We start from the raw sequence: 26,479 nt of genomic DNA on the forward strand, positions 1-26,479 counted from the left end.
GCTCAGATGCCCTATGGATGGCAGGGGCATGTCGGGCTGTCAGTGCTGTGAGTGACAGCTCAGCTGCCCTATGGATAGCAGGGGCATGTCGGGCTGTCAGTGTTGTGAGTGACAGCTCAGCTGCCCTATGGATAGCAGGGGCGTGTCAGGCTGTCAGTGCTGTGAGTGACAGATTAGCCACCCTAGGGTTAGTAGGTGTGTGTCCGGCTATCAGTCCTGTGAGTGACAGCTCAGCCGCCCTATGGTTAGCAGGGGTGTGTCCGGCTATTAGTCCTGTGAGTGACAGATCAGCTGCCCTATGGATAGCAGGGGCATGTCAGGCTGTCAGTGCTGTGAGTGACAGATCAGCCGCCCTATGGATAGCAGGGGAGTGTCAGGCTGTCAGTGCTGTGAGTGACAGCTCAGCTGCCTATGGATAGCAGGGGCGTGTCAGGCTGTCAGTGCTGTGAGTGACAGCTCAGTCGCCCTATAGATAGCAGGGTCGTGTCAGGCTGTCAGTGCTGTCAGTGACAGCTCAGCCACCCTATGGATAGCAGAGGCGTGTCAGACTGTCAGTGCTGTGAGTGACAGCTCAGCCACCCTATCGATAGCAGGGGCGTGTCAGGCTGTCAGTGTTGTGGGTGACAGCTTAGCTGCCCTATGGATAGCAGGGGAGTGTCAGTCCGTCAGCGCTTTGAGTGACAGCTCAGCCGCCCTATGGATAGCAGGGGCGTGTCAGGCTGTCAGTGCTGTGAGTGACAGATCAGCCGCCCTATGGATAGCAGGGGAGTGTCAGGCTGTCAGTGCTGTGAGTGACAGCTCAGTCGCCCTATAGATAGCAGGGTCGTGTCAGGCTGTCAGTGCTGTGAGTGACAGCTCAGCCACCCTATCGATAGCAGGGGCGTGTCAGGCTGTCAGTGTTGTGGGTGACAGCTTAGCTGCCCTATGGATAGCAGGGGAGTGTCAGTCCGTCAGCGCTTTGAGTGACAGCTCAGCCACCCTATGGATAGCAGAGGCGTGTCAGGCTGTCAGTGCAGTGAGTGACAGCTCAGCTTCCCTATGGATAGCAGGGGCGTGTCAGGCTGTCAGTCCTGTGAGTGACAGCTCAGCTGCCCTATGGATAGCAGGGAAGTGTCAGGCTGTCAGTGTTGTGAGTGACATCTCAGCTGCCTATGGATAGCAAGGGCGTGTCAGGCTGTCAGTGTTGTGGGTGACAGCTCAGCCGCCCTATGGATAGCAGGGGAGTGTCAGGCTGTCAGTGTTGTGAGTGACAGCTCAGTCACCCCATGGATAGCAGGGGAGTGTCAGGCTGTCAGTGCTGTGAGTGACAGCTCTGCTGCCCTATGGATAGCAGGGGAGTGTCAGGCTGTCAGTGCTGTGAGTGACAGCTCTGCTGCCCTATGGATAGCAGGGGTGTGTCAGGCTGTCAGTGCTGTGAGTGACAGCTCTGCTGCCCTATGGATAGCAGGGGAGTGTCAGGCTGTCAGTGCTGTGAGTGACAGCTCTGCTGCCCTATGGATAGCAGGGGTGTGTCAGGCTGTCAGTGCTGTGAGTGACAGCTCTGCTGCCCTATGGAAAGCAGGGGAATGTCTGTCAGTGCCATTTTCTCAAGTGTGTAATAAAGATAACAGATTCTCACCTCCCCCATTAGCGCCAATCCAGAGCCAATTGCATCTTACTGCTATGTTACATGAACACTGCAGCCAATCAGGGGTCACTAATGGGTTGCAGACCTCACACTTCATTATGACGAATCTAAGACGTCTTAAAGAAGCGAGACAGCTACAGGCTATTGGTGGCAATGCTCACATGGCATAACAAGGTGACAGGAGTCCTGGGAGACATCCCTGGAATGACGCCAGTGTGGGAGGTGACTGTCTGTTATTTTTATGTTACACTTGTGAATATATGGCACTGCCATCAAAATGTGTACGCTCTTAATATATTGCAATCATCACATTATATACCACTGTGTGCTCACAATTACTCATTTTGCCTTTTTACTCAGTTAATTACTCTCTTTTCCATTAGGTCTGTGACATCAGGTGATTTAAAACAGACTGAATCCTTTCATGCTCCATGTAGAAACAGGAAGTCTTTTTTCCCTGCATGAGTCATCATTGGAACTACAATTCTATCAACTGGAAATTCAGTGGCAGGGTGAAGGAGCAGAGCAGCTTAGTCAGGAGTTGAAGAGGTGGTTGACTCATGCAGGGAAAAGAGACTTCAAGTTTCTACATAGAGCCTGGTGGAATTCAGCTAATCCGTATTTAATCATGTGAGGTCATAGACCTAGTGGAAAATAGGAGAATTAACTGGGGAGAAAGGCAAAATGATCAATTGTAAGTACTCAGTCCTATGTAATATGATGGCTGCAATATATTAAGAGGATAAAAGTTTTGATGGGTGCGCTGCTTTTGGAAGTAGTTGACAACCCCTTAAAGGCAATAGATACAACAACGGAGACATCCATATGGCTTAAAGGTTCTCATACAGTCGGATGAACTCTCGATTGGCCCACAGCTGTCATTTCAGAGTCATCCATTTTGCCTGTAGAAGAAAAGGAAGGGGAAAATCAATTCTAACTGCCCGTCCTTTATCCCCCCGATATCGTCTCTTGGGGGAGAGTTGCGAAGACCCCATACACATTAGATGGTCGGATAGTATCTAACGTGTATCAGGGTCTGATTGGGGCATATGGAAATAAGTAATTGGTCTCCAAACGTCATCCATATAACTACTGTACGATCACAGGGTTTATAAAGCGTGACTCCATCCAGGCTCTAAATCGAAAGATCTGAGACATGAACTCGCGGTGCCGTTGGACTCTCCAAACGCTCCTCCAAATGTAGATGTTACGCGTGGAATGATTGCGGCTAATGATCGCAGCTTGCGCAGTTACTCACCTCCTGATCACTCGAATATTATTATAAATGAGGTTGATTTTCCTTTTGACTACCTCATTTTTTCTCAACATGGTTCTATTACTTTCCTATCACATTCCCGACCCTTAGATATGAATGCTCCAGTGGAGACATAATAAAAATACATTAACTGTTCTGTGGCTGCTCCAACGAAATTTCAGGAGGGGAAGAAGAAAAAAATAATAATGAAATAAAATGTGACACTCGGGTCTCACGACTGACGGCGGCTTGTAAGGGCAGCAATAAATGGATTCCCAGGAACCAGTACCTGTCTGTAGAATGACAATGACTTCTCTCGCTCCTCGGAACTTGTCCTCTGTAATGGGATTTCTATAGCTTCATTCCAGATACAATATTGTGGATTTTTTATTACAGAGGGGAGAAAAGTATATTTCTGTAGATATCCTCTAATCTTAATTCCCGATGTTTCGTCACAATCGCACCAGGAGAAAAAAGAACATCTACTGTTTATGCAAATATCCCATTTTGATTCAGCTTGACGAATTAGACTCATCTCCGGCTTTTCATACGGAAGATGGATCTACCTGGAAGATTGAAACAAAAATGAGACTAAGCCTAGAAATAGAAAACGGGGAATGCAAATCAGATGGTGATGAAAAGCAGAAACACTGGTCTCAAAATACCGAAAAAGGGCTAAAATATTGCTCTAATCAGTAGACTTGAGTCAGAATTGTAAAGTTCGTAGACTAACGAGCGAAATGGAAATGATCAGACTGGTGTCTATCAGGGAGAATTACATAGCAACTTCAGATATATTGTAAGGCCCGTATTATGTCCCAAAGGGGCTAGACGAGACGGCCAGGGATGTGCGTCAAGGCGGCATAATTTGGGTATGAGTTTTAATGGGATTAGGTTGGGGAGTTCTAAAATGGCGCTTCAATAGGTATTAGGCCGGGGAGAGAGTAGACATGACAGAGGAGTTATGGGGAGAAGGGGGTAATGTAGGATATTACAATCTTTGTGGTTGTGGAGTGGTATAAAGGGCGGACTGGGCGATGCTGGGGCTGTCAATCCCTCCCTAATGTTGGTTCAATCAAAGTCGGTTTGGTTTAGAGGAGTGAATTTCGTTGTTGTTCGGCTGCTCAGAGTTGGGCCTAATGTCATGGCAGCAGGCCGAAACAGGTCTTTGGAAAGCCAAAGAGTGGGGTGGTAAAAGGGAAGGGGACCTCTTTTTGGTGAGGATCACTCTGGTATGTTAAGCTAACCAGGTGAGGTGGATCCTCTAAGGCTTTGGTCAGGGTGGGCACATGGACCAGGGTGCTGCTTCAGCGAGCGGGAAGGCACGTGAGCACCGAGGACTTGGTCTCAGGAGCAGCAGGATGGATAAGGTGGAACCCAGCAGAGAAGAATGCAAGTAGAAAACTCAGCAAGCTTAGGTAATGGGGCAAACCAAATACGGCACACTAAAGTCTCAATCTCAAGATACAGGGATGTGTGTTAATGGGCTTTATAAAGGTATAGGGAGATGATGTCATTGATCCATTCTGGGCAACCGGCAAAACCAGGAGAGGGCAGTATGCCCAAGAGAAGGAAGCAGAGCCCAGAAGATCAGGGACAGGTGTGCAACAGTCTGTATGTGGTGGGCAAAATACTTGTGGTCCCTACTGGGCCAAGGTCTTAGAGGGACAATATCTGGGACAACATTCAGCAGGATAGCCGTCGAATTGACAGAATATGGTTGAGGGCAAAGAAGAGCAGCTGATGGTGCGGGGTTTTATTTGGTAGTCTTCCAAAGACCCTATTCTTGTATTTATGTTAGTACTTAATATGGTACATTATTATTATTGCTATTTACTAAAAGCTGCTGTGGACGGTTCATCCAAGTTTGGAAGATAAGTCAAAGGTCAGCCCCATTCTTTAGTTACGTGGTTTTTTTTCTCAAAAATTCAACAAAAAGTTAGCGAGAAGATGATGCAGAGAAAGTTGAGAAACCTGTCTGCAGTATTAGTTTGTCAAAGTTATTTGCACAGATGCTTCATTTTTTTAAAATCTCAAATGATTTGCAAAATGGTTTAAAAAAGGTAAATATTTCTTTTAAAGGGATAGCACACCCCTATGCAGGCTGTAGCAGCAGAATCAACTACTGATCTCACTCTACCCCTTTGTAGTGCTGCTCTCTTCATCATCCAGCATGGATGAGGAGCATGTTAGCGTTGGAGCCATTTATTGGTGACCAACGCGATTGCATCGGTCACTTGCCCGTCCCATCTGGAAGAAGAAGATCAGCAGCGGGACCAACAAAAAAAAGACTTTAATATTTCTACTATAAAGGCTCACGCTACGTGATGACATGTAATTGTTGACATATCCTTGTAATATCTCAATTGTGACCATATTTTAATTTAACAAAAATAAAAATGTGGTCAAGATTATGACTGCATGTTATGGCTCGGGCTTTCACATAAAACCATGTCAATTTTAGGTCCAACTTTTTGTGATATAGAGACAGAGACCCTGATTCTGGTGATGTATCACTTACTGGGCTGTTTGCTGTAGTTTTGATAAAACCTTTGTTTTCTCTGCTACATATCTAGCGGCTCTCTGAATGCCGAGCTCTATATAACCCCACCCACATCACTGATTGGCCGCTTATTATTTTCAGTGTGAATAGGCAGAAAGTGGCCAATCAGTAGTGGGGGCGTGGTTGGATTACAGGTTTACTAGTCCCCTAGTGATAATCTCCTATTGATAAAGCTGTGATTTTATAAAAACTACAGCAAGCAGCCCAGAAAGTGATACAGCGCTGGATTAGGTGGAAAAAAAATGGTGACAGATTCCCTTTAAGGTGCTGTTCTTCTCCGCAGCCAATTTTGAACATATAAAAGAAAAGGATGCACAGAAAACCAAATTAATATAAAACATAAAGTTTATTAAGAATATATAATAACAATATTTAAAGAGTACACACAGAAAGAGATTGCATGGTGAAGACAGTGATTGGTCTGAAGAAAAGCACCACAGATACCAGGTTAATACAAAATGGTAATTATAATAAATATACACAGATAAATAAAAAATGGTATAACAGAGTGCACATGTGTCAGAAACAATGCCCAATCTAAAGCTGGTGGGTAATTACTCAAAGTGCCAGAGGGAACCAACACAAGAGAATAAACAAAATAAACACTAATAATAAGGACTGTGCAGAGCTTAGTTTACCTGGGAACTGTGGTGCCACCACCCCAACGCATGTTTCGGCTACAGTGCCTTCTTCTGGGGGAGTCAGTGCTGATAATAATCTATATAATCTATATATGATGTGTGCGACTACTCAAAATATGAGACTGCATCTATCGTATCGGTAGATCACATTCCTCTATTATTCCTAACATATGGTAATTTCTTAGAATTGATCTAACTCATTCCTGTTCTGTGTATCAAGTTTTTTTTTTTTTTTTTTAAGTTTTCTGTATAAGACCGGTTTCATACAACTCAAATATTAACTAAACTGAACACTCCAGTAGAGCCTGCCGGCGCTCTGTCCTTGCCTTGGGTGCGGGAGGGCCGCCGGCGCTCTGTCCCTGCCTTGGGCGCGGGAAGCCCGCCGGCTCTCTGTCCCTGCCTTGGGTGCGGGAGGGCCGCCGGCGCTCTGTCCCTGCCTTAGTTGTGGGAGGGCCGCCGGCGCTCTGTCCTTGCCTTGGGCGCGGGAGGGCAGCCGGCGCTCTGTCCTTGCCTTGGGCGCGGGAGGGCAGCCGGCGCTCTGTCCTTGCCTTGGGCGCAGGAGGGCAGCCGGCGCTCTGTCCTTGCCTTGGGTGCGGGAGGGCAGCCGGCGCTCTGTCCCTGCCTTGGGCGCAGGAGGGCCGCCGGCGCTCTGTCCCTGCCTTGGGCGCGGGAGGGCTGCCGGCGCTCTGTCCTTGCCTTGGGCGCGGGAGGGCAGCCGGCGCTGTCCTTCCCTTGGGCGTGGGAGGGCAGCCGGCGCTCTGTCCCTGCCATGGGAAGCAGGCCTAGCCTGATAAATGACTAACAACCCTCTCCTGAATGCACACAGAGAACTCAATAGTGAAGGAAGGAGAACGGCCTCACACAACACATAAGGTGGGAATAAACTTTTTTTATTATTATGTAAAGGGTCTCTGTCCGTACATGATGACTGTTCAAACTAAGTCCTACTCCTCGGTGCTTCACGGTGCAGCCAGTCCATTATATACTCCTCCCCACCTGCTTGATTTCTCTCAGTCTCCACCTCCTCTCCTTTGATTGACGGGCTGCTCTGGTTTCATAGTGCCCGATAAGAAGGAAGGTGTTTTTATAAATGATTAGCCCCTATAGATTGTAAGCTTGCGAGCAGGGCCCTCACTCCTCTTGGTATCTATTTTGAACTGTGATTTCTGTTATGCTGTAATGTCTATTGTCTGTACAAGTCCCCTCTATAATTTGTAAAGCGCTGCGGAATATGTTGGCGCTATATAAATAAAATTATTATTATTATTATTATATTAGGGTAGCCGAAATATGGCCTGCAAATATGGAACGCTTGGTGTTTTGTCATGTTTTATTAAGTGTCTTCTGTCTAGGAGGGGAATGCTATAAATCCTGAGCTCTGGATATTGGAAAGAAAGACTGGACTTTATGGTATTCGATGGTTTGCAACAGCTCCCGTGATAATATGAGATGAAGGCCTCGCACATCCATGATTATTAAAGGCTGAGGCTTCCTCACTTCACACAAATTGAATTCTTTCACCGAATGAAGGGCTTTTAAAATACAGTACAAAGTGTAGAAATAAATTAGCATGTAAAGTGATCTGTGCTATCAGGCTTTGTTTCACCTAAGTTTGAGTTTTAGAGAGAGAGAGAGAAAGGAAAAAATCTCATTACTTATCTTATAAAATGTCATCTTTAAAATGTGCCGCTGCAGCACCTGACACAGAATTTTATGGGAAATGCAGAGTTTTACATGATGTTATCGAAATGCAATTTATTATGTCTGCTGTAATCTGCGTAATATTTTTTTTCCCTCCAGAATAACCGATTTGGCAAATATTAAAAGAAGATTATATTTATCGACTGTCCACAAGGAATTATCTGCAACACCGTTACATGCAAAAATCCCGCTCTCCATCATCAGGCGGAAAGTCGTAAGTTCCTGTTCGTATTCTCCTGGCGTAAATGGTGTAAATGACTCTACGCCGTAGTAAATATATTACATAGCAAAACACTAATGAAAATCTCATTAGGAAATTTAGTTAGGATATTAAGATAATGTAACATAAGGAATAAAAAGTTACTGCCTGTCAGTGGTCCATGAAGAAAATATATAAGTTTTTGTGTTAGTGCCTATCCAGCCTTTGTGCTGCAGACAACATCTACTTGCCTAACTCACTAAGGTTATGCTCACACTTGCTTTAAGGCTGGCCATTGTACGTGGTATCTACCTGGCAGCAAGCAGCACTGATATTGTCATCAAAACTATGGAAACCTTAAATCCCATTTTCATTCACCAGATCAAGAACAGTTTCAAGTCTGTGGTTGCCGGACAAAACCGATTTGAACCTTCTACTGCGTGCGACTCTTCAGATTAGGAGGATGCATGCGTCATGCCACCCGCAACGTAATGATGTCATGGTATCTAACTAATAAGAAACTCTAGGAATGCCAAATAACCTCAAATAATGCAAAGAAAACAAGTTCATAATCATTAAGAAACAACAATACTAATGTTTTAACTCAGGAAGAGTTCAGAAATCAATATTTTGTGGAATAACCATGATTTTTAATCACAGCTTTCATGCGTCTTGCCACGCTTTCCACCAGTCTTTCACACTGCTTCTGGCATAATAATGTAAGCAGTTATTCTTTGTTTGATGGCTTGTGACTATCCATCATCCTCTTGATTACATTCCAGAGGTTTTCAATGGGGTTTAGGTCCGGAGATTGGGTGGCCCACAGGTTTTGATGTGGTGGTTTCTTAATTTTTGCCAGAGCTGTATCTCTCACATATTAGACGCTGTCTACTGTGAGGCACTGAGGTGAATAATATTCGAGGATCATTATGTTTCCCTAAAGATGCGCATGGAGGCATACCAAACCCACTGGAGTACATTATAATAGTAGCTACAGCTGTGATTACAATGAAAAAAATAAGTGTGGATTTGGTCAAGCTAGTTGACCAAGTCATATTTAGGAAAATCTGACATGAGCTTTTATTTTTGGAGAGATCTGCAGGATGGTAGTGGGGCAAATCTCTCCCTCCACTCCAGGTCTTGAAAGTGGCCCATGTCCACGATTCCCATTGAAACTTTCAGTTAAGTTTTAGGTGGGTCAGTGTTTGGTTTGCAAGCATCAGGGCAGAAGGCTCTGTGCAGGATAGGTCTCTGTGAGACTGAACACAGACTAGAGAAGGCAACGCCATTGACTCACCCACAATGGCATCAGATTTTATACCGACTGTTATTGGCAATCTGTCTGTGAGCCGTAGGAAAACATTTGAGTTATTTTTGTAAGTTGCCAAGTAAATACATTTAAGTTGGACTACCCTGAGTCGCTGCCTCTTTACTGCACTGTCGTGAAAGCCGCACCATTACACTACCTAAAACTGCACAGGCTGCTGTAATCACAGGACGCTATGTAGATGTCATAGACGACTCTCCTCAACACCCCTCTATTTTCTACAGCAGACAGACTTTTTTCCCATAAGGAATCATTGAAGTTATGCACAGATTACAGGAAGACCGTGATTTTACAGCAGCTTCTTCTCTAAGCGGCTTCCACAAAATAATAACATAGTTATACCATAATCTCCTGTCCTCATTTCCACAATTGTTGTCTTCCTTTGTAAAGTGCCATGTTCATGTTTAATGCAATCTTCTACACAAGGTGTACAGCGCCAATGGAGAGACATATGACTCAACATGTCTAGCAACAGCCTCCATTGAAAAACCCTAGACAAAACACCGTATATCTGCAAATTTCCCATTGGCAATTTTTTTGTTTAGAGTCCCACTGATGGATGTGTTGGGTTGTGTTTAGGATCAGTTCCTGTGAAGTCAATGGAGAAGACTGTTTTAAATAAGGGTTCCGCACTTTACAAAGCAAGACATTGGTGCTGATCTGCTAATAACAATATATTACTGACTTTTAATGCAATGTCCAGCACTTTTGAGAAAATAATCAGAATCTAGTAAAAACCAAAGGCAACATAAACATTATTACATATGAAAAATGTGCAACCAGGCTTTATAGTACATAACATACTGTATATACTGTGTAAGAATACATAATGTTAGAAATGAGAGGACCGCTTCATGCCACCCCAGTCCATGGTCCAGGTCAGTGATTTCTGTCCATGGACAGGTGTTTCCTTACCCTTTAGGATCCCATGCTCGGCTTATAATTATCCAGGCTGGCGAGACATCATCTTTGTGGCGCACAGGTGACATCAGTCCGGTAAATCAAACTCTATGTCGGGGAACCCGGAGCTTCGGAAAATTCTTACACCTCCTGCCCACGGCCAAAGAGAACCATGGACCAGGGTTGTACAAAATGATCCTCTCAGCTCTAATAGTTATATAACATAAAGTAGAAAACAAGAACAAAAAAACGAGTGACAAAATTGTGCATAGGGAGAGAGGACCCTGCCCGTGAGGGTTTACAATCTACAAGGAAAAGTGGCAAGTAGACATTAGATAAGGGTAGAAGATACTCATATGGCCATCTAGTGACTACTGGGTCATCATTGGCTTTTCAGACGAGCTGTGTTTTGGGGTTTACAAGTGACGGTTTCAAAGATGGGTGATAGTGTGACTGGTTGGGATGACAAGCTCCATAGTGCAGGGGAAGTAAGACCTCTTTGCATTTTATAAAGCTGTCAGCCAAACATTAGTTTGGTGCATCGTTCAGCTGGTAACTATCTCCTATGACTTCCCCCTACATGGGAGCACTCGTTCAGCCGAACTCTCCTGTGTTCTCTATGAAAGAAACACTGACAGGCATCTCTGGTGACAGTTTTACTCAGGGATAACCAAAGGACCATCAGTCCAAAGTTGGACATTCCAGATTCCTAACTCCACTGACATCATCTCTTGGGGTCCCCCATTTGCATTAGACTGTCGCCTGAATCTGGCGGGTTCAGCCAACGTTAATCTATTGTATAAAGGATAAATTTCGGGGATGGGTGTGTGAGAAAAAGAAGAGAATAACAACACAGTTGTTGTGAGCAGGGCTGTGGAGTTGGAGTCGGAGTCGAAGTCGGAGCCCATTTTGGTGGAGTCGGTGTCATGGAAATTGAGGAGTCGGAGTCGGACTCTACAGCCCTGGTTGTGAGGACCAGAGATTACGCATGGGAAGGTGTCTGGAGATTAGTTCAGAGATGTATGGAAGAGATATGTAAATGTGTTGCTGATGTCCAAGATGCCCACAGAAGACAAAAGGCCAAACAAGAGTTTACTATGCTGCATCTTTAACTAAATGGAATACCCAAGACACCATTAGGGGATGTGCACACGGAGTCTTTTTCCTGAGGTTTTAGAGCAGGAACTGAGTACAACCTCCAAGTTTTTGAGGAGTTTTGAGTTTTTCAGGAGGATATGGGAAGTTTCCACTCGGTTTCTTCTCCAAAGCCTCCTAAAAAATACTCTACGTGCACATAACCTAAGGCTACAGAGTCTAGGCATGTATGCTACACACCAAATCTCATCTCTGAAATAAGAAATGAAGAAACACTAAACTCAAAGAAACATTTCCATTATAAAACTTTTTCAGATCAGAAGGCAACTAATTAAATGCAAATACTCTCAAACTGTTTCGAGAAGGCAACACTTATATTCTAAACATTTGTCTTGTAAATAAGTCTGAAGAAAATTTGAGGTTTCCGCTTAGACGCAGTCTGTGCCGGAGCTGAGGGGGGGGGGGGGAAAATATGCTGATAAAATTATTATTCATAAAGTTGTACCACAGAGGTTGTTATTAATTTGAAATAAAAAGGAATAAATCTATTTTGCCTCAAAGTAATTTAAATTAGTCGGGTCTGGTGTCACCCGGTCCCAATGTTTAAAAACAAAAGTACACTTTAATGAACAATAAATTAAATTGTATCTGAATATGTAGTTCAATTACACGGTCTCCATCAGAGAATAAATAAATCATTCATGCAATATGTGAATAAAAAAGCTTGATCAATTGCTCCAGGAAAAGTGATTAATTGGTTTAAATCTTCATTAGGGCTCATAGCTGCCGCCGTTCTGCGTGTTTGTGCAAAATGGGGAATGAGATAAAAGATTCAACAGAGCATGGGGCAAATATGGGTTTATTAAAGGAACACTAGGGGTATGTGCAGACAGGGTCTTTTTCAGGTGGAACCTGCTCTGAAAACCACCCGAAAAAGCGCTAAAAAGAAACACTCTAAAAAATGAACATACGTATTTCTATGTAAAAACTATTTGCTGCACATATATTCAGTTTTTGAGCGTCTTTCACCCACTTCAGGTTTCCAAAGAAGTGACCCGACCGTACTTCAGGCCTTTTCCGCTCTACCATACAAGTCAATGGGAAGGCTCAAAAGATACCTGGACAATTTTGAGTGTTTTTGCCAGAGTTTTCACTGGATAACCCACTAGCAATTTTTTCATTGTTGAATGAAGTTAAAAAAAAAAGAAATTACAGTAAAATACCACTAAAAAATGGGCCAAAATTGTTGAAAATGTGTCAAAAATGTTTTCTTTCTCACGAGACAAAAACTGGTGAAATTCGAACCATACTCTTACAACAATGTGCTGAAACTCTGATCATAAACACTGATGAAGCTCAGGCCATGAAAAAAACTGACATCTGAGTAAGCCCTAACAGTGATAGTCAGAGGACCACCATAATAATGATTAATAAAGAAATATCTTGATGAATGGAAAAATATAATTGCTGTGACCTGGTGGCTGGTGTCATGAAAAAAAGGAGACATTTTGACTGTATAGTGAATGTCTCCCAGTGACGGAAAAACTGCCCTTCTCAGCATGTGACTGAAATTCCACCCAACGATGAGACAACGCATGCCAGTAAAATTCTTAAATGCTCCGCTTCTGGTATGCACGCCATGTTTTTATGGCCTACAGGTCTGTAGGTCCTAATAGATGCCCAATACAACCCCGCTAATCCAACAATGTGTGATTACACCGGACACTCAGGAGGATGGGGAAGCCAAGTGATTACGATAGCAAGAGATATAATGGACTTATGCTACGAAGGCAACTCTAATATTACAGGTGGCTGTAATTAATATTTGGCTTGATAAAATACCTGTATATGAATATGCTTGATATGATACCTGTATAATCCGGCATATAACAAGATGAATCTTCTCTCACAGTGGTGCAATCTCTGTATCGATCTCGTTGCCTTCACAAGTGGGATTTTTAGAAGTGCCGTTTTCCAGTCTTTGGACGGCATTACTGTTTCGGCCAACTGTAAACTGAGGAAGATTTATACCATGAAGCTGAAGCCCCAGGAAACAGGGGAACGAGGTTTGTAAACCTGATACTCGTTTTTTGTCTATAAATTACCAAACATATATGTTCTACAGATGTTCTCACTGGTTTATTTTATAGCCATTCTGGAATTCACAGTTTATAAGATAGGGTTTGTGTTTATTGGTTCAGAGCATAAGTAGATTCATAGTATGGAGTCTTCGGGATCAGCGTAAAAGTAATGCTATATCGGCAGTGGCATTCTTTCCTGATGGTGGCAGACTAGAGTCTATAGATTGCACCCATGCTGAGGAACAGGACACACATAACATCAAATCTATAACATTTACCATAAGGTTTATATTATAGAATTTAAACATGCATAGTTCCGTATACATTATAGCACATGGCACGATCTAGTATTACACACATGTCAGTCATACATGACACGTAGAAGCTTCTACACATGCTGCAAACATACAGTGCAACAGCGGGTAACATGTAATGAGGTTACATGACTTGTAATTTCGAGGAACCAGCTAAGAATTTTCGACACTCCATATTGAACAGTGGCATAGCCAACTTTCATAGTTTCATAAGTTCTTTGAAGGTTGAAAGAAGGTTACATAGGTTGTTTGAAGGTTGAAAGAAGGTTACACAGGTTGTTTGATGGTTGAAAGAAGGTTACACAGGTTGTTTGATGGTTGAAAGAAGGTTACACAGGTTGTTTGATGGTTGAAAGAAGGTTACATAGGTTGTTTGAAGGTTGAAAGAAGGTTACATAGGTTGTTTGAAGGTTGAAAGAAGGTTACATAGGTTGTTTGAAGGTTGAAAGAAGGTTACTCAGGTTGTTTGATGGTTGAAAGAAGGTTACATAGGTTGTTTGAAGGTTGAAAGAAGGTTACATAGGTTGTTTGAAGGTTGAAAGAAGGTTACATAGGTTGTTTGAAGAATGAAAAAAGGTTACATAGGTTGTTTGAAGAATGAAAGAAGGTTACATAGGTTGAAAGAAGGTTACATAGGTTGTTTGAAGGTTGAAAGAAGGTTACATAGGTTGTTTGAAGGCTGAAAGAAGGTTTCATAGAATGTTTGAAGGTTGAAAGAAGAAACAAGTCAACCCTTAACCTAACATATATCAAATCAGAGAAAACACGGAAGCTTCTTGCCAATAAAAACATTAAAGTTTATTGATAATGCATATAAAAACTAAACAAGTCCAATAGTATTTAATGGCGATAAAGTGACAGAATCTACTGACTGCATAAGGTAAATACATCACAAGAAACCTATAATAATCACATGATCCCAAAATTGTAGAAAATAGGCAAAAAAAGTTCTTAAATGTGCATAAAATAATGTGACAAATTTCTACAAGCCCAAAAACAAGACACAAGTATTAACAAGTTAGTTGCCGTATATGTGGTTAATATGAACCATATATGTGTCACAATAAACAAGGTTTGAAAATATATGGGCTGAAAATAACATGCCTACAAATATATGCACATGAATAGAATGCCTCAGTTCACATTCACTAATATGCTACAGAAAAACAGGAGTGATAGAAAATGCATGGCAGAGGAAACTACCTAAAGCTAGGTTTGTAGCGGTACTAAAGATCCAAAGTGGAGTTTCTACATTCACTTATACGGTAGTTAAGATGTATTTTACCTGAATTGCAGCTCAGTAGGAGGACCCCATCAGTAGGGGTCCTCCTACTGAGCTGCAATTCAGCTAAAATACATCTTAACCTGTCCCTTTGCCCTGCACCTTAGCACTGATAAGCACTTTATAGCTACCGTATAAGTGAATGTAGAAACTCCACTTTGGATCTTTAGTACCGCTACAAACCTAGCTTTAGGTAGTTTCCTCTGCCATGCATTTTCTATCACTCCTGTTTTTCTGTAGCATATTAGTGAATGTGAACTGAGGCATTCTATTCATGTGCATATATTTGTAGGCATGTTATTTTCAGCCCATATATTTTCAAACCTTGTTTATTGTGACACATACAGTGGGGCAAAAAAGTATTTAGTCAGTCAGCAATAGTGCAAGTTCCACCACTTAAAAAGATGAGAGGCGTCTGTAATTTACATCATAGGTAGACCTCAACTATGGGAGACAAACTGAGAAAAAAAATCCAGAAAATCACATTGTCTGTTTTTTTAACAATTTATTTGCATATTATGGTGGAAAATAAGTATTTGGTCAGAACAAAATTTCATCTCAATACTTTGTAATATATCCTTTGTTGGCAATGACAGAGGTCAAACGTTTTCTGTAAGTCTTCACAAGGTTGCCACACACTGTTGTTGGTATGTTGGCCCATTCCTCCATGCAGATCTCCTCTAGAGCAGTGATGTTTTTGGCTTTTCGCTTGGCAACACGGACTTTGAACTCCCTCCAAAGGTTTTCTATAGGGTTGAGATCTGGAGACTGGCTAGGCCACTCCAGGACCTTGAAATGCTTCTTACGAAGCCACTCCTTCGTTGTCCTGGCGGTGTGCTTTGGATCATTGTCATGTTGAAAGACCCAGCCACGTTTCATCTTCAATGCCCTTGCTGATGGAAGGAGGTTTGCACTCAAAATCTCACGATACATGGCCCCATTCATTCTTTCATGTACCCGGATCAGTCGTTCTGGCCCCTTTGCAGAGAAACAGCCCCAAAGCATGATGTTTCCACCACCATGCTTTACAGTAGGTATGGTGTTTGATGGATGCAACTCAGTATTCTTTTTCCTCCAAACACGACAAGTTGTGTTTCTACCAAACAGTTCCAGTTTGGTTTCATCAGACCATAGGACATTCTCCCAAAACTCCTCTGGATCATCCAAATGCTCTCTAGCAAACTTCAGACAGGCCCGGACATGTACTGGCTTAAGCAGTGGGACATGTCTGGCACTGCAGGATCTGAGTCCATGGTGGCGTAGTGTGTTACTTATGGTAGGCCTTGTTACATTGGTCCCAGCTCTCTGCAGTTCATTCACTAGGTCCCCCCGCGTGGTTCTGGGATTTTTGCTTACCGTTCTTGTGATCATTCTGACCCCACAGGGTGGGATTTTGCGTGGAGCCCCAGATCGAGGGAGATTATCAGTGGTCTTGTATGTCTTCCATTTTCTAATTATTGCTCCCACTGTTGATTTCTTCACTCCAAGCTGGTTGGCTATTGCAGATTCAGTCTTCCCAGCCTGGTGCAGGGCTACAATTTTGTTTCTGGTGTCCTTTGACAGCTCTTTGGTCTTCACCATAGTGGAGTTTGGAGTCAGACTGTTTGAGGGTGTGCACAGGTGTCTTTTTATACTGATAACAAGTTTAAACAGGTGTCATTACTACAGGTAATGAGTGGAGGAAAGAGGAGACTCTTAAAGAAGAAGTTACAGGTCTGTGAGAGCCAGAAATCTTGATTGTTTGTTTCTGACCAAATACTTATTTTCCACCATAATATGCAAATAGATTGCTAAAAAAAACAGACAATGTGATTTTCTGGATTTTTTTTTCTCAGTTTGTCTCCCATAGTTGAGGTCTACCTATGATGTAAATTACAGACGCCTCTCATCTTTTTAAGTGGTGGAACTTGCACTATTGCTGACTGACTAAATACTTTTTTGCCCCACTGTATATGGTTCATATTAACCACATATACGGCAACTAACTTGTTAATACTTGTGTCTTGTTTTTGGGCTTGTAGAAATTTGTCACATTATTTTATGCACATTTAAGAACTTTTTTTGCCTATTTTCTACAATTTTGGGATCATGTGATTATTATAGGTTTCTTGTGATGTATTTACCTTATGCAGTCAGTAGATTCTGTCACTTTATCGCCATTGAATACTATTGGACTTGTTTAGTTTTTATATGCATTATCAATAAACTTTAATGTTTTTATTGGCAAGAAGCTTCCGTGTTTTCTCTGATTTGATATTTGTATAAATTGGAAGTGCTCTAACTTAGGCCGTTGTTTTGGGTATACCTTAACCTAACATGTTACTTATAAAGAGGTCCTGAAAATGTTTCCAAACCACTTTTCAGCCTCAGTTAAGGAAGACCAAGTAAAAAGACGTTGTGAAAAAGACAGCAAGACTGCAGGCGGAGCCACTTCAGGAAAAAAGTCACTGGCTTTCTCTTGAGGCAGTATTGCCTGGGAAAACTTAGCGACTGTGCCCATGTCAAAAAACTCAATGTGTGCACAGCCAGTTTCAAAAAGCCACTTCAGCAAACACTCCTTCTTTGAAGAGGTTTTGGAGTAATTTTCTTTTTGCTCCCTGAAGCGGCTCTGAAGAGTTTCTTAAGTGTGTTTAGAATCTCTTTTTTCCCCAAGACGTTCTTCACAGTATTTTTATTGGACAGTGATTAATTTGGACTGTTTTCCACCAGTGTCCTCCTAAGAGAAGTGACATGCATTTTCTTTCCAACCACCTGGCATTTTTTCAAAACCTGAAATGGAAGAAAAATGCTCAAAAGACATTCAACATTTTTTGAGTGTTTTTTGAACTCCAAAAGACATGCCCAAAATCATCATGTCCACCTAAAGAAGTAATAGGAACGATCGCCATAACCAGATGACCACAAGCAGCATTGCCTTCTACTGAATCACCTAGGTTTGTTCTCTGACAGGTCGTTACAACTCGGATCCAAGCTAGAAGACCAATGACTCAGTATAAAATAATAGTTTTTCTTAAAAAAACACATAACTATGACAAATGTGTAAATATATGATATATATTAAGTGTGAAAAATTGAATCACATGCTTTCAGACACATCTACCAAGATAGACCTCCAGAGACGTTCTGCCTGTGGTGACAAATATGACAATACGTTCACACTTAATCTGTGATACTTTTATGTTGTTTTAGGTGAGTGACTATAGTGATGTGATGTATATACTTATAATTATAATTAGTCTCCTGCCTACAGATATTATCTGGTAGTAATTGTGGTGCATCCCTGATGAGGCTCAAAGCGTCCTCTCACCTGTTACTATTACATATGGTAATACTCAGATTTTTTACTATATGCATGGACTTTTTTTTCATCAATGCAGATTCTGTTATATAGAGACAGCAGTTAAAGGTAATCTACAAGAACAATCTTCCCTCCCAAACTGTTTATATGGTCATGTTCCACTCTGAAAGATAATGTTAATCATACCGTAGCTCATGCAATCTGTTGATTCCCTTACTTGAATATTACTGTTTTAATTCATGTGCAAATGAGTCTTAAAAGGAATATATCACCATGTTTTTGCTACCCCATTGAAGAGAAGCATGATGTAGCTGCAGAGACCCCAATTCCAGGGAGGTGTCACTACTGGGCTGCTTGTTGTAATTTTGATAACATCTTTATTTTATCTGATATAGATCCCCAAAGGCTGAGCCCTATGTAGCCCTGCCCTCACCACTGATTGGCAGCTTTCTGCCTGTGCACAGTGTACTCAGAGAACTGACAATCAATGGTGGAGTTGGTCTGTCTATCTGCCTCAAAGGTTGTGGAAACCTTGGATGGTGTCTACAAACAACAGTCCAATGCAGCTCCCCTAGATCAGCCGGGCTGAGTAGTATAGGACCGCGGGGTACTCGGTACCGGGTCCGACACAGAAGTTTTCAAAGGGGAAGGTCACGGCAGCAGTGACCCAGTCCGTGGCCCTGGGCGTCCATGTAGAATGATGAAATAAAGGGGAAAAATAAAGTTTATAATGGATTTGGGAAATTGTTCGTGACGCCACCCATGGTGTTCTGCTATAATAGCCGACGCTGCAGTCAGATCCTCTGGGGTGATGGTGGCGCAGCAAAGATGGTGCAGCCCTCCACGGGTAGAGCTAGCCCCAGGGCAGTTGTAGGGTTAAGTGTCAAAATGGCGCTTGTGGTTAGGCTGGGCATGTGATGCAGGAATAACTCAAAGGACACAGCAAGGTGCAGCTTCCACTTTTACTTACAGTTCTCTAGTCCACAAACGCCAGCCGGATGCTGTGTTCTCCGGTTCAGTGGTCCAGCAAACTCCCAGGTAAATTGGGGTGCACCTTTCCAGCATTCCATTCTTATGCCTTTCTCTGGCCGTCTCACTACGCTGGCTTCCACTTCTCCTGCCCAGCGTCTCACCCACAGTGCCCCAACCAGCAGCTACGAACATGGTCGGGCTACGTCCTCTGAATCCCCTGGATTTTATCCAGCTGCCTTTTTGGCGAGTTATGGGTGGATGTGGCTGTGACCCTTACAGACGCCACAGCCTCCGGTTTCTTAGCTGAACTTGAAGATTTCCACTAAGTTGAGGCCGGTCCCCTGACTGTGACCTGGTCCCTCCGCTGGCCAGTCTGGATACGGGCCCCACGAGTGGCTTCTGCACTTCCTGTGCCCCTAGGACCTCGTCTGTCCTCCCGGGAGCTTCCTTCTATCTCTCCCTCACACTTTTCTCCTCAGCTATGTTCTCCACTCGTCTTCCTTTGGTCTCCCAGGACCAACTGCTCCTGAACACTGTCCCACCGCCTTCTAAGTTCCTGCCCTTTTTTCTACCTCCCCCACCCACTCCCATCACCCAGTCCTATCGAGCCTGAGATGAGGCCATCCTTCCTAAGGGTACACCCAGGTTCCCCGACTGAAATGGTGTGTGTTTGGTGTGAGTGTTAGAGTCCTGGTTAGTGCTCCCCTCCTTACCTGAGAGTGGGACACCACACCTATGGATGAGGTGCAGTTCCTCTGTGGTGACGGGACCCTCAGGGGCACCACATATCCCATCTCTGCCACCAAGTGTGAAAACATGAGGGTCAATGGGTGCTCTTGTCTGTGAGCCTGGCTGTCTATAGAAAGAACGCAAGGACCAGGGCTCATACTACTGAATGCCAGTTCTCCTTCCCAGTGGGCAGAATACTACTCAGACAACACAGGGTGAGGGTAACACAGTAGGGTGATACTTTATTGGATCGCCAACAGTCAATAACATATAGCACAGTCTCAGGAAGTACAGAAGATGATGCAAATGACAGTGTCTCACTCTTCCGCAAAATAGAACATCTGCAAAATCTGGGCTTTCAGGGTCAATTACCACAAGCAGTGGCACCTGGCTTTTGGATAAGAGGTAGCGGCAAGCTTTGGAAGCTGATAGAGTCCATTAAGGTATGTGGCCAGGTGACCTGATTGTCTCAGTGATAGGCAGTGGATCAAATCTGTATTTCTCCAGTCGGAGCCATAGTTCCTTGGCTGCTGTCCTATAGAGTCTCTGTGTAGAAGGAGAGAGGTCCTTTTTATACGCACAGCTCTTCTTCAGGCCTTTATCCACAGGTTTGGGGGAAGGTAGGAGGAGGTCATCCCTCATTGTTCGAGTGTTCAATTAATCTCCATATTTTGTCCTTCAGTCTTTGCAGAACAACAAGCTTCATGGACTGATACAATAGGTAGTCAGCAGGCATTCACGAAATTAACAAACATCAATTGTTCAATTAACCTGTGACTTTGGTCCCCAAGGATAACAGAGCAATGAGCTGTAGGGGCAGCTATTCAACAAATCAACAAACATTGATTCAGCCTACAACATGAGTCAACCTTGAGGCTCATATGAACAATAGCCCATGTCCCTTGGCCTATTGATTAATACGTTTGGCATAATTAAGAATAAACTTGCTGTAATCACAGTCGTGCTTAAAAAAAAGTTCATGAATATGAAGGGCTAGATTGCAGCATTTTTACTAGTCCACTAGTGATTATCTCCTGATAGTGATAAGCTAAACTGTAGCAAGCAGCCCAGTAAGTGACATATTGTCTTTATATTATACTGCTCTCAGATTAGGTGGAAAAAAACAGTTGACAGATTCTTTTTAAGTGCTCTGGGCATGTCAAGGCACTTCCCAAACCTCTGTCTCCCAAGCTGTACTTCCTGTCCCGATCCCACCTTCCTCTGCTTGACTGACAGACAACACTTCTCAATTTTGTGTCCAACTCAACTATTCCCTTTTTGGGTCTTTAATTTTCTGTTCGCTCCTCCTGCTGCGGTTCTGCTGCAACAGCTTCTATTGTTTTAGCTGGATCTCCCTGCTGCACCAACATCATCTGTCCGTTCTGCATAACAGCTGCTCACCTGGACCCAACAGGTGATGCTGGAAGATTTTTAGCTCCAAAGCCTACATAATTATGAATCCAGCTCTGGAGTATAATACAAGCTGCGAGATGTTCTCTGATATTTACTCTTCCTATGAAATCAGCCAGTATTCAGCAACATTTACTTTCTCAAAAGCTACAGAAAAAGTACCTCTTACACTGAACAGGGGACGACGGTATGAGAGGTTTTATGGGAACCAATTTGTATGTTGGGTTTAATGGACCCGTAAGAACATTTTTACATAGATTCTTGTATTACGCCATATACAAGTAGTTTTTATAATTCATTTTTTCATTTAATTATAAGAAACAAGCTAACCTTCCCAATAAAATTACAGCTCCCGTCACGCTTCATTAAATCCACAAAATCCGATCTTCTAAGGGACCCAGATCGCTATCACTGCGTCTGAAGCTGCGAGATTTAAATATATAAGGGCTATATATTGTTATCTGAAAAACCCTCAAAACAATTAAATAGAACAACGGCACTGGAATTAATAAAACTTTGTTTTAACTTTTCCTCTGATACAGTTTCCATCTTATGGTCCCGTTTGCCGCCTGAGATCACAAATTACTGTAATGAGGTTGGTCCCTGATAATCTTTGGACTTCAAGGGCATAGTTAAATAAATTTTCCTTTAATTATAAGCTGTGAAGCCAGTGAATCGTATAAAATGACCATTTTAGCAAACCAGATTGCTTTAAGCCGTGCAGTGTTAAAATAAATGCCCACCCTTGAACACTTTAGGCATAAAATGATCAATTTCTGATATATTGTTACAGTGGTGAAAGCTCCATTTTGCTGATACAAAGCTCTGAATCTGCTGCATAGATGCAGATTGGAAAGATAGAATTCTGACTACCTGTAGCCACCACTAGAGGGAGCTTAAGAGCTGAGGTTATGATGCTGGCTCCTAAGCTCCCTCTAGTGGTGGCTACAGGCAGTACATTTTTGCATATAGATGTAGTGATTTGTCTTTATAGACGCTTGTCACCCAATAATATTATTATTATTTTTTTTTTTTTAAGATACTGTGTGCCAGTCATGAAAAATCCAGCCTAGAATCTGTAGGCAAAGTAAACTGGAAGTGCACTGGGGAGGTGCCAATACACTAAAGCTGCTTCATTCTATTACACTGACACCCCTCCCCCCAGTGCACTTTCAGCCTGATTTCCTTATTGCTTGTACTTTAGATTTCTCATGACTGGCACATCGGATCTCTGCAAAATAGGTATCGTTTCTCCTTATGGAGAGTGACATACCATCTCTGGCTTGTCAAGGTAAGGAGGCTTATTCACCATGCAATGCTCCTCTGGGAAATATAATATGCAAATTGCCTCTTCTGAGAAAAAGAGGACTTAACTCTATAGCGCCATCTGTTGGTAGTGGCGATCCTACAAGTCACAATCAACTCTTTAACGAGTCGTGCAATATGACTTAGGATAAAAGCCAAATTAGTATCTCAATTCGCAGACACGGTGTTTTGGGCTGTTGGCCCTCGTCAGTGCGAAGCATGAGAACTAATTTGGCTAGGTGAGAGGCTCTGGACTGGGGTCTAAGGGGTATCGCTTCTCCTTATGGAGAGTGACATACCATCTCTGGCTTGTCAAGGTAAGGAGGCTTATTCGCCATGCAATGCTCCTCTGGGAAATATAATATGCAAACTGCCGAATAAAGTTCTCTTTTTCTCAGAAGAGGCAATTTGCATATTATATTTCCCAGAGGAGCATTGCATGGCGAATAAGCCTCCTTACCTTGACAAGCCATAGCTGGTATGTCACTCTCCATAAGGAGAAGCGATACCCCTTAGACCCCAGTCCAGAGCCTCTCACCTAGCCAAATTAGTTCTCATGCTTCACACTGATGAGGGCCAACAGCCCGAAACACCGTGTCTGCGAATTGAGATACTAATTTGGCTTTTATCCTAAGTAATATTGCACGACTCGTTAAAGAGTTGATTGTGACTTGTAGGATCGCTACTTCCAACAGGTGGCGCTATAGAGTTCAAGTCCTCTTTTTCTCAGAAGAGGCAATTTGCATAATGCAAAATAGGTGTCATTTTAATCATGGGAAAATCACTTATGCAATCATACCAATAGTTCTAAATGTAAAAAGTGTTGGCAGAGTCCCTTCTTTGGTTTTTCAGGGGATCTGGAGCTCTGTATCAATAAAACCCAAGACTTTACAGGGATTAAAGATGTAATCAATATAGCTGAGCCATATTGATGGCCTGTGATTCAGCAAAGGTTGCTCCAGCAGTCTGTCCCAGCCCCAGAAGTGATGACATCACCATTTTCTATAATTTGTGCCCCTGGTAATGTTTTTATTTAGCCCAGACAATTCATTAAATCAATTAATCTGCCTATGATTTGGTTTTTTTGAATGACATGGTGATAAAAATGGTGGAGGTACACTTTAATCCAACAGGAAAAACAGAAAAAAACTCAGCACTATCCATTGTGCATATACGGAGATAACATAACGCCTTATAAACCAATGGAAAAAATAGCGGTGCACTGCTCAAAAGTTCCCACCATGGAGAGAAAAATGCAAAAATCAAGTAGTAGGCAATCAGCACTGCCGTATAAAAATATTTATTCATTAAAGTCCTTCTAAAAGAACGCGGTCAGGGAGAAGGAGCAGGTGCGGCTGGTCAGGCGACCGCTATTTCGCGTATAGAGATGCTTCCACGAGTCGAACCCATGACAGTCTATGAGGCTGGTAACATGTTGTTAGGTCGCTGCCGCTCCCCACTGTTAAGTCGCTGCCGCTTCCCGCACCCTGCCATGCTCACCTGTCCTCGGCATCTCGGCGCGTCTCCTCGGCTGCAGCGTCTTCCCCTCAGTGTTCGCTCCCGGCTTTTGCCGCTTGTCTTGTGCGCGCACGCTAGGTTCAGTACTGCGCGCGCGCACTTCTGAACTCTGTTTTAGCGCTCCTTTCCTGTCCTCTCTATCATCTTGGAGGACCTCCACCCGGAAGCACTGCGCAGTGCGGCCTTATTACCCAGCCCCTTCCTTTCCCCTGTGCCTGATGCTCATTTGTAATTTCAAGTGATCTTGGCCGTACGCCTTCCCGGCTTACCCAGAGTTCTGACTTTGGCTCTTTCCTTGTCCTCCTCAGATCCAGTCCTGTGTCTCTGCCGTTCCCATCCAGTCCTGTGTCTCTGCTGTACCTGCCAGTCCCGTGCCTCATCCATGCCCGTCCAGTCCTGTGTCTCTGCCATACCTGCCAGTCCCGTGCCTCTACCGTGCCCGTCCAGTCCTGTGTCTCTGCCATACCTGCCAGTTCTGTTTCTCTGTCTACCTTGTTCGTGCTGTAGTCTTCCGTCTGACTGCCTACTCCCTCCGTCCTGTCTGTGTCCCCGTTACTCTCTCGATTCCACCCTGGTCTTCCAGCTGCCGAGGCGATTGTCCCACACGAGCCTGCCCATAACTCTCCCTGTATAGGGGGTGGTCCATCTGGTCAGCTTGCTCGTGGGTGGGTCATTGTCACGGTCCAGTGGGTCCATTCTTTGTATTCTCAGTAGAATCGTTATACATGTCCATGTATTTTTGATGACCGAGGGGTCCGAGCAAAATCCCAAAGACTTGCCTGATGTTGATCCAAGGGTCAGATGAAACTCAGCAATGAAAGTCTATTGGTCTGAGAAAAAAGCAGGCAGCACTCTAATGCTGTCCGAGTGCTGATAGTTTTTCAGAGACTGATAGGAGAAGGTAGAGAAACTTTTTTTACTGATAAAACTGTGACCACCTGATCAAAAACACAGATGAAACTTGGACCGAGCAAATCATTGAGGTGTGTATGAGCCCTACAAAGTGATGAGCACTAGAATCACTCACCAATACTTTGATTGACATCCTATGTGTGCAGCATGTGTGTGCAGAGCAGGCTGTCCATCAAAATGGCACAGAGATAATTCAGTGCTTTTACTAGTGAGCAGTGACTGTATCTGCCCTCTGCACCGCCCCAATGACTGGAAACCAGCGGCTACAGGGAGAATAAACCTCCATTTTCTCCCTGCAGCTGCTGCTCCAGTAAGCCGAGTACACAGGAATTTAACACTAACTTGTAGCTATCTGTGTAGCTATCTGCAGGTAAATAGTGTTTTTGGAAATGAGGGGTTCCCTTTAAAAAATCCAATACGACATTAAAAACATGAAGCTGGGTTTCCAGTGACAAAATTTCAGCCACACTAAAAAATTTTGTCATTTTAGAATATTTTTCTAAGGTATTGTTTTTTTGTAAGGGAAAACTATATTTTCTTACTTATTATAATTATACTCTTATCAAACCTCTTTATTTTTCATAAAAGCTTTGAGCGTAAGGAAATGAAATGAAAGCTCGGTTTGTTTTTATTGTGTACTTTTTTGTTTCCAGAACAATGGCAATGTTTGATTTATGACGTCCATAAAGAGGTTATGCAAATATCTTAATTACTTTATACATTTCATTTTGAGTTTTAATGTGTCGAGTGCTTAGCGCAATCCTGCTTAGCGGAAGACTAAATAAATTATACAGTTTTAGGAAAGTTGAAACTAAAATTAAAAAAAAATGGAAAAAGTTTACAATAGACAAATATGTGAGAAGACAAAAAAAAAGTTTTACTGAGAATAATGAAATGCCATTTATATCTGGCAAAAAAAAAAAATCTTACAGGAAAGATTAAAGATTTGTGACAGATTTATAAATAAAAAGATTTCAGTACGTGTATACCAGAGACATAATAGAAAAATGCCATCCTATTTATCACCTTTTCCTTGCACATGTCTGTCAATTACAGCGGAAATCTATGACATACTGTACTTTTTATGATTACAAATTGCACATGGTAATTTTAAAGAAATTGAAGACTTAGGACATCGGCGGTAATATGTGCTTTACTCTATTTATAATCCGGGCAATAATGGCTTTTTCCCATTCTTTTATTGAAAGAGTTAATGTTATTCTCTGTATTGTCACAATGTGAATGTCCGTGATTTGCAAAATAGCTCTGGAAGGTTATTGTATTGGTGTTTTATTTAATTTCTCATAGATATTTAATTACAATACACAGTATATGAACAAATGTACTGGA

General features: G+C 42.8%; 1 protein-coding gene across 1 annotated transcript in view; it reads left to right on the forward strand.

Annotated features, from left to right (window-relative positions):
* The window catches only part of CFAP20DC (CFAP20 domain containing), a 396,453-nt gene that overhangs the window by 129,549 nt on the left and 240,425 nt on the right, over positions 1 to 26,479 (forward strand). The window contains exons 6-7 of the mRNA XM_069736631.1: positions 7,887 to 8,001; positions 13,221 to 13,374. Coding sequence (XP_069592732.1) covers positions 7,887 to 8,001; positions 13,221 to 13,374 — 269 coding nt within the window. The remainder of the gene's footprint in view (positions 1 to 7,886; positions 8,002 to 13,220; positions 13,375 to 26,479) is intronic.

This window comes from Ranitomeya imitator, chromosome 8 (genome assembly GCF_032444005.1).
Source record: "Ranitomeya imitator isolate aRanImi1 chromosome 8, aRanImi1.pri, whole genome shotgun sequence".
Taxonomy (NCBI): domain Eukaryota; kingdom Metazoa; phylum Chordata; class Amphibia; order Anura; family Dendrobatidae; genus Ranitomeya; species Ranitomeya imitator.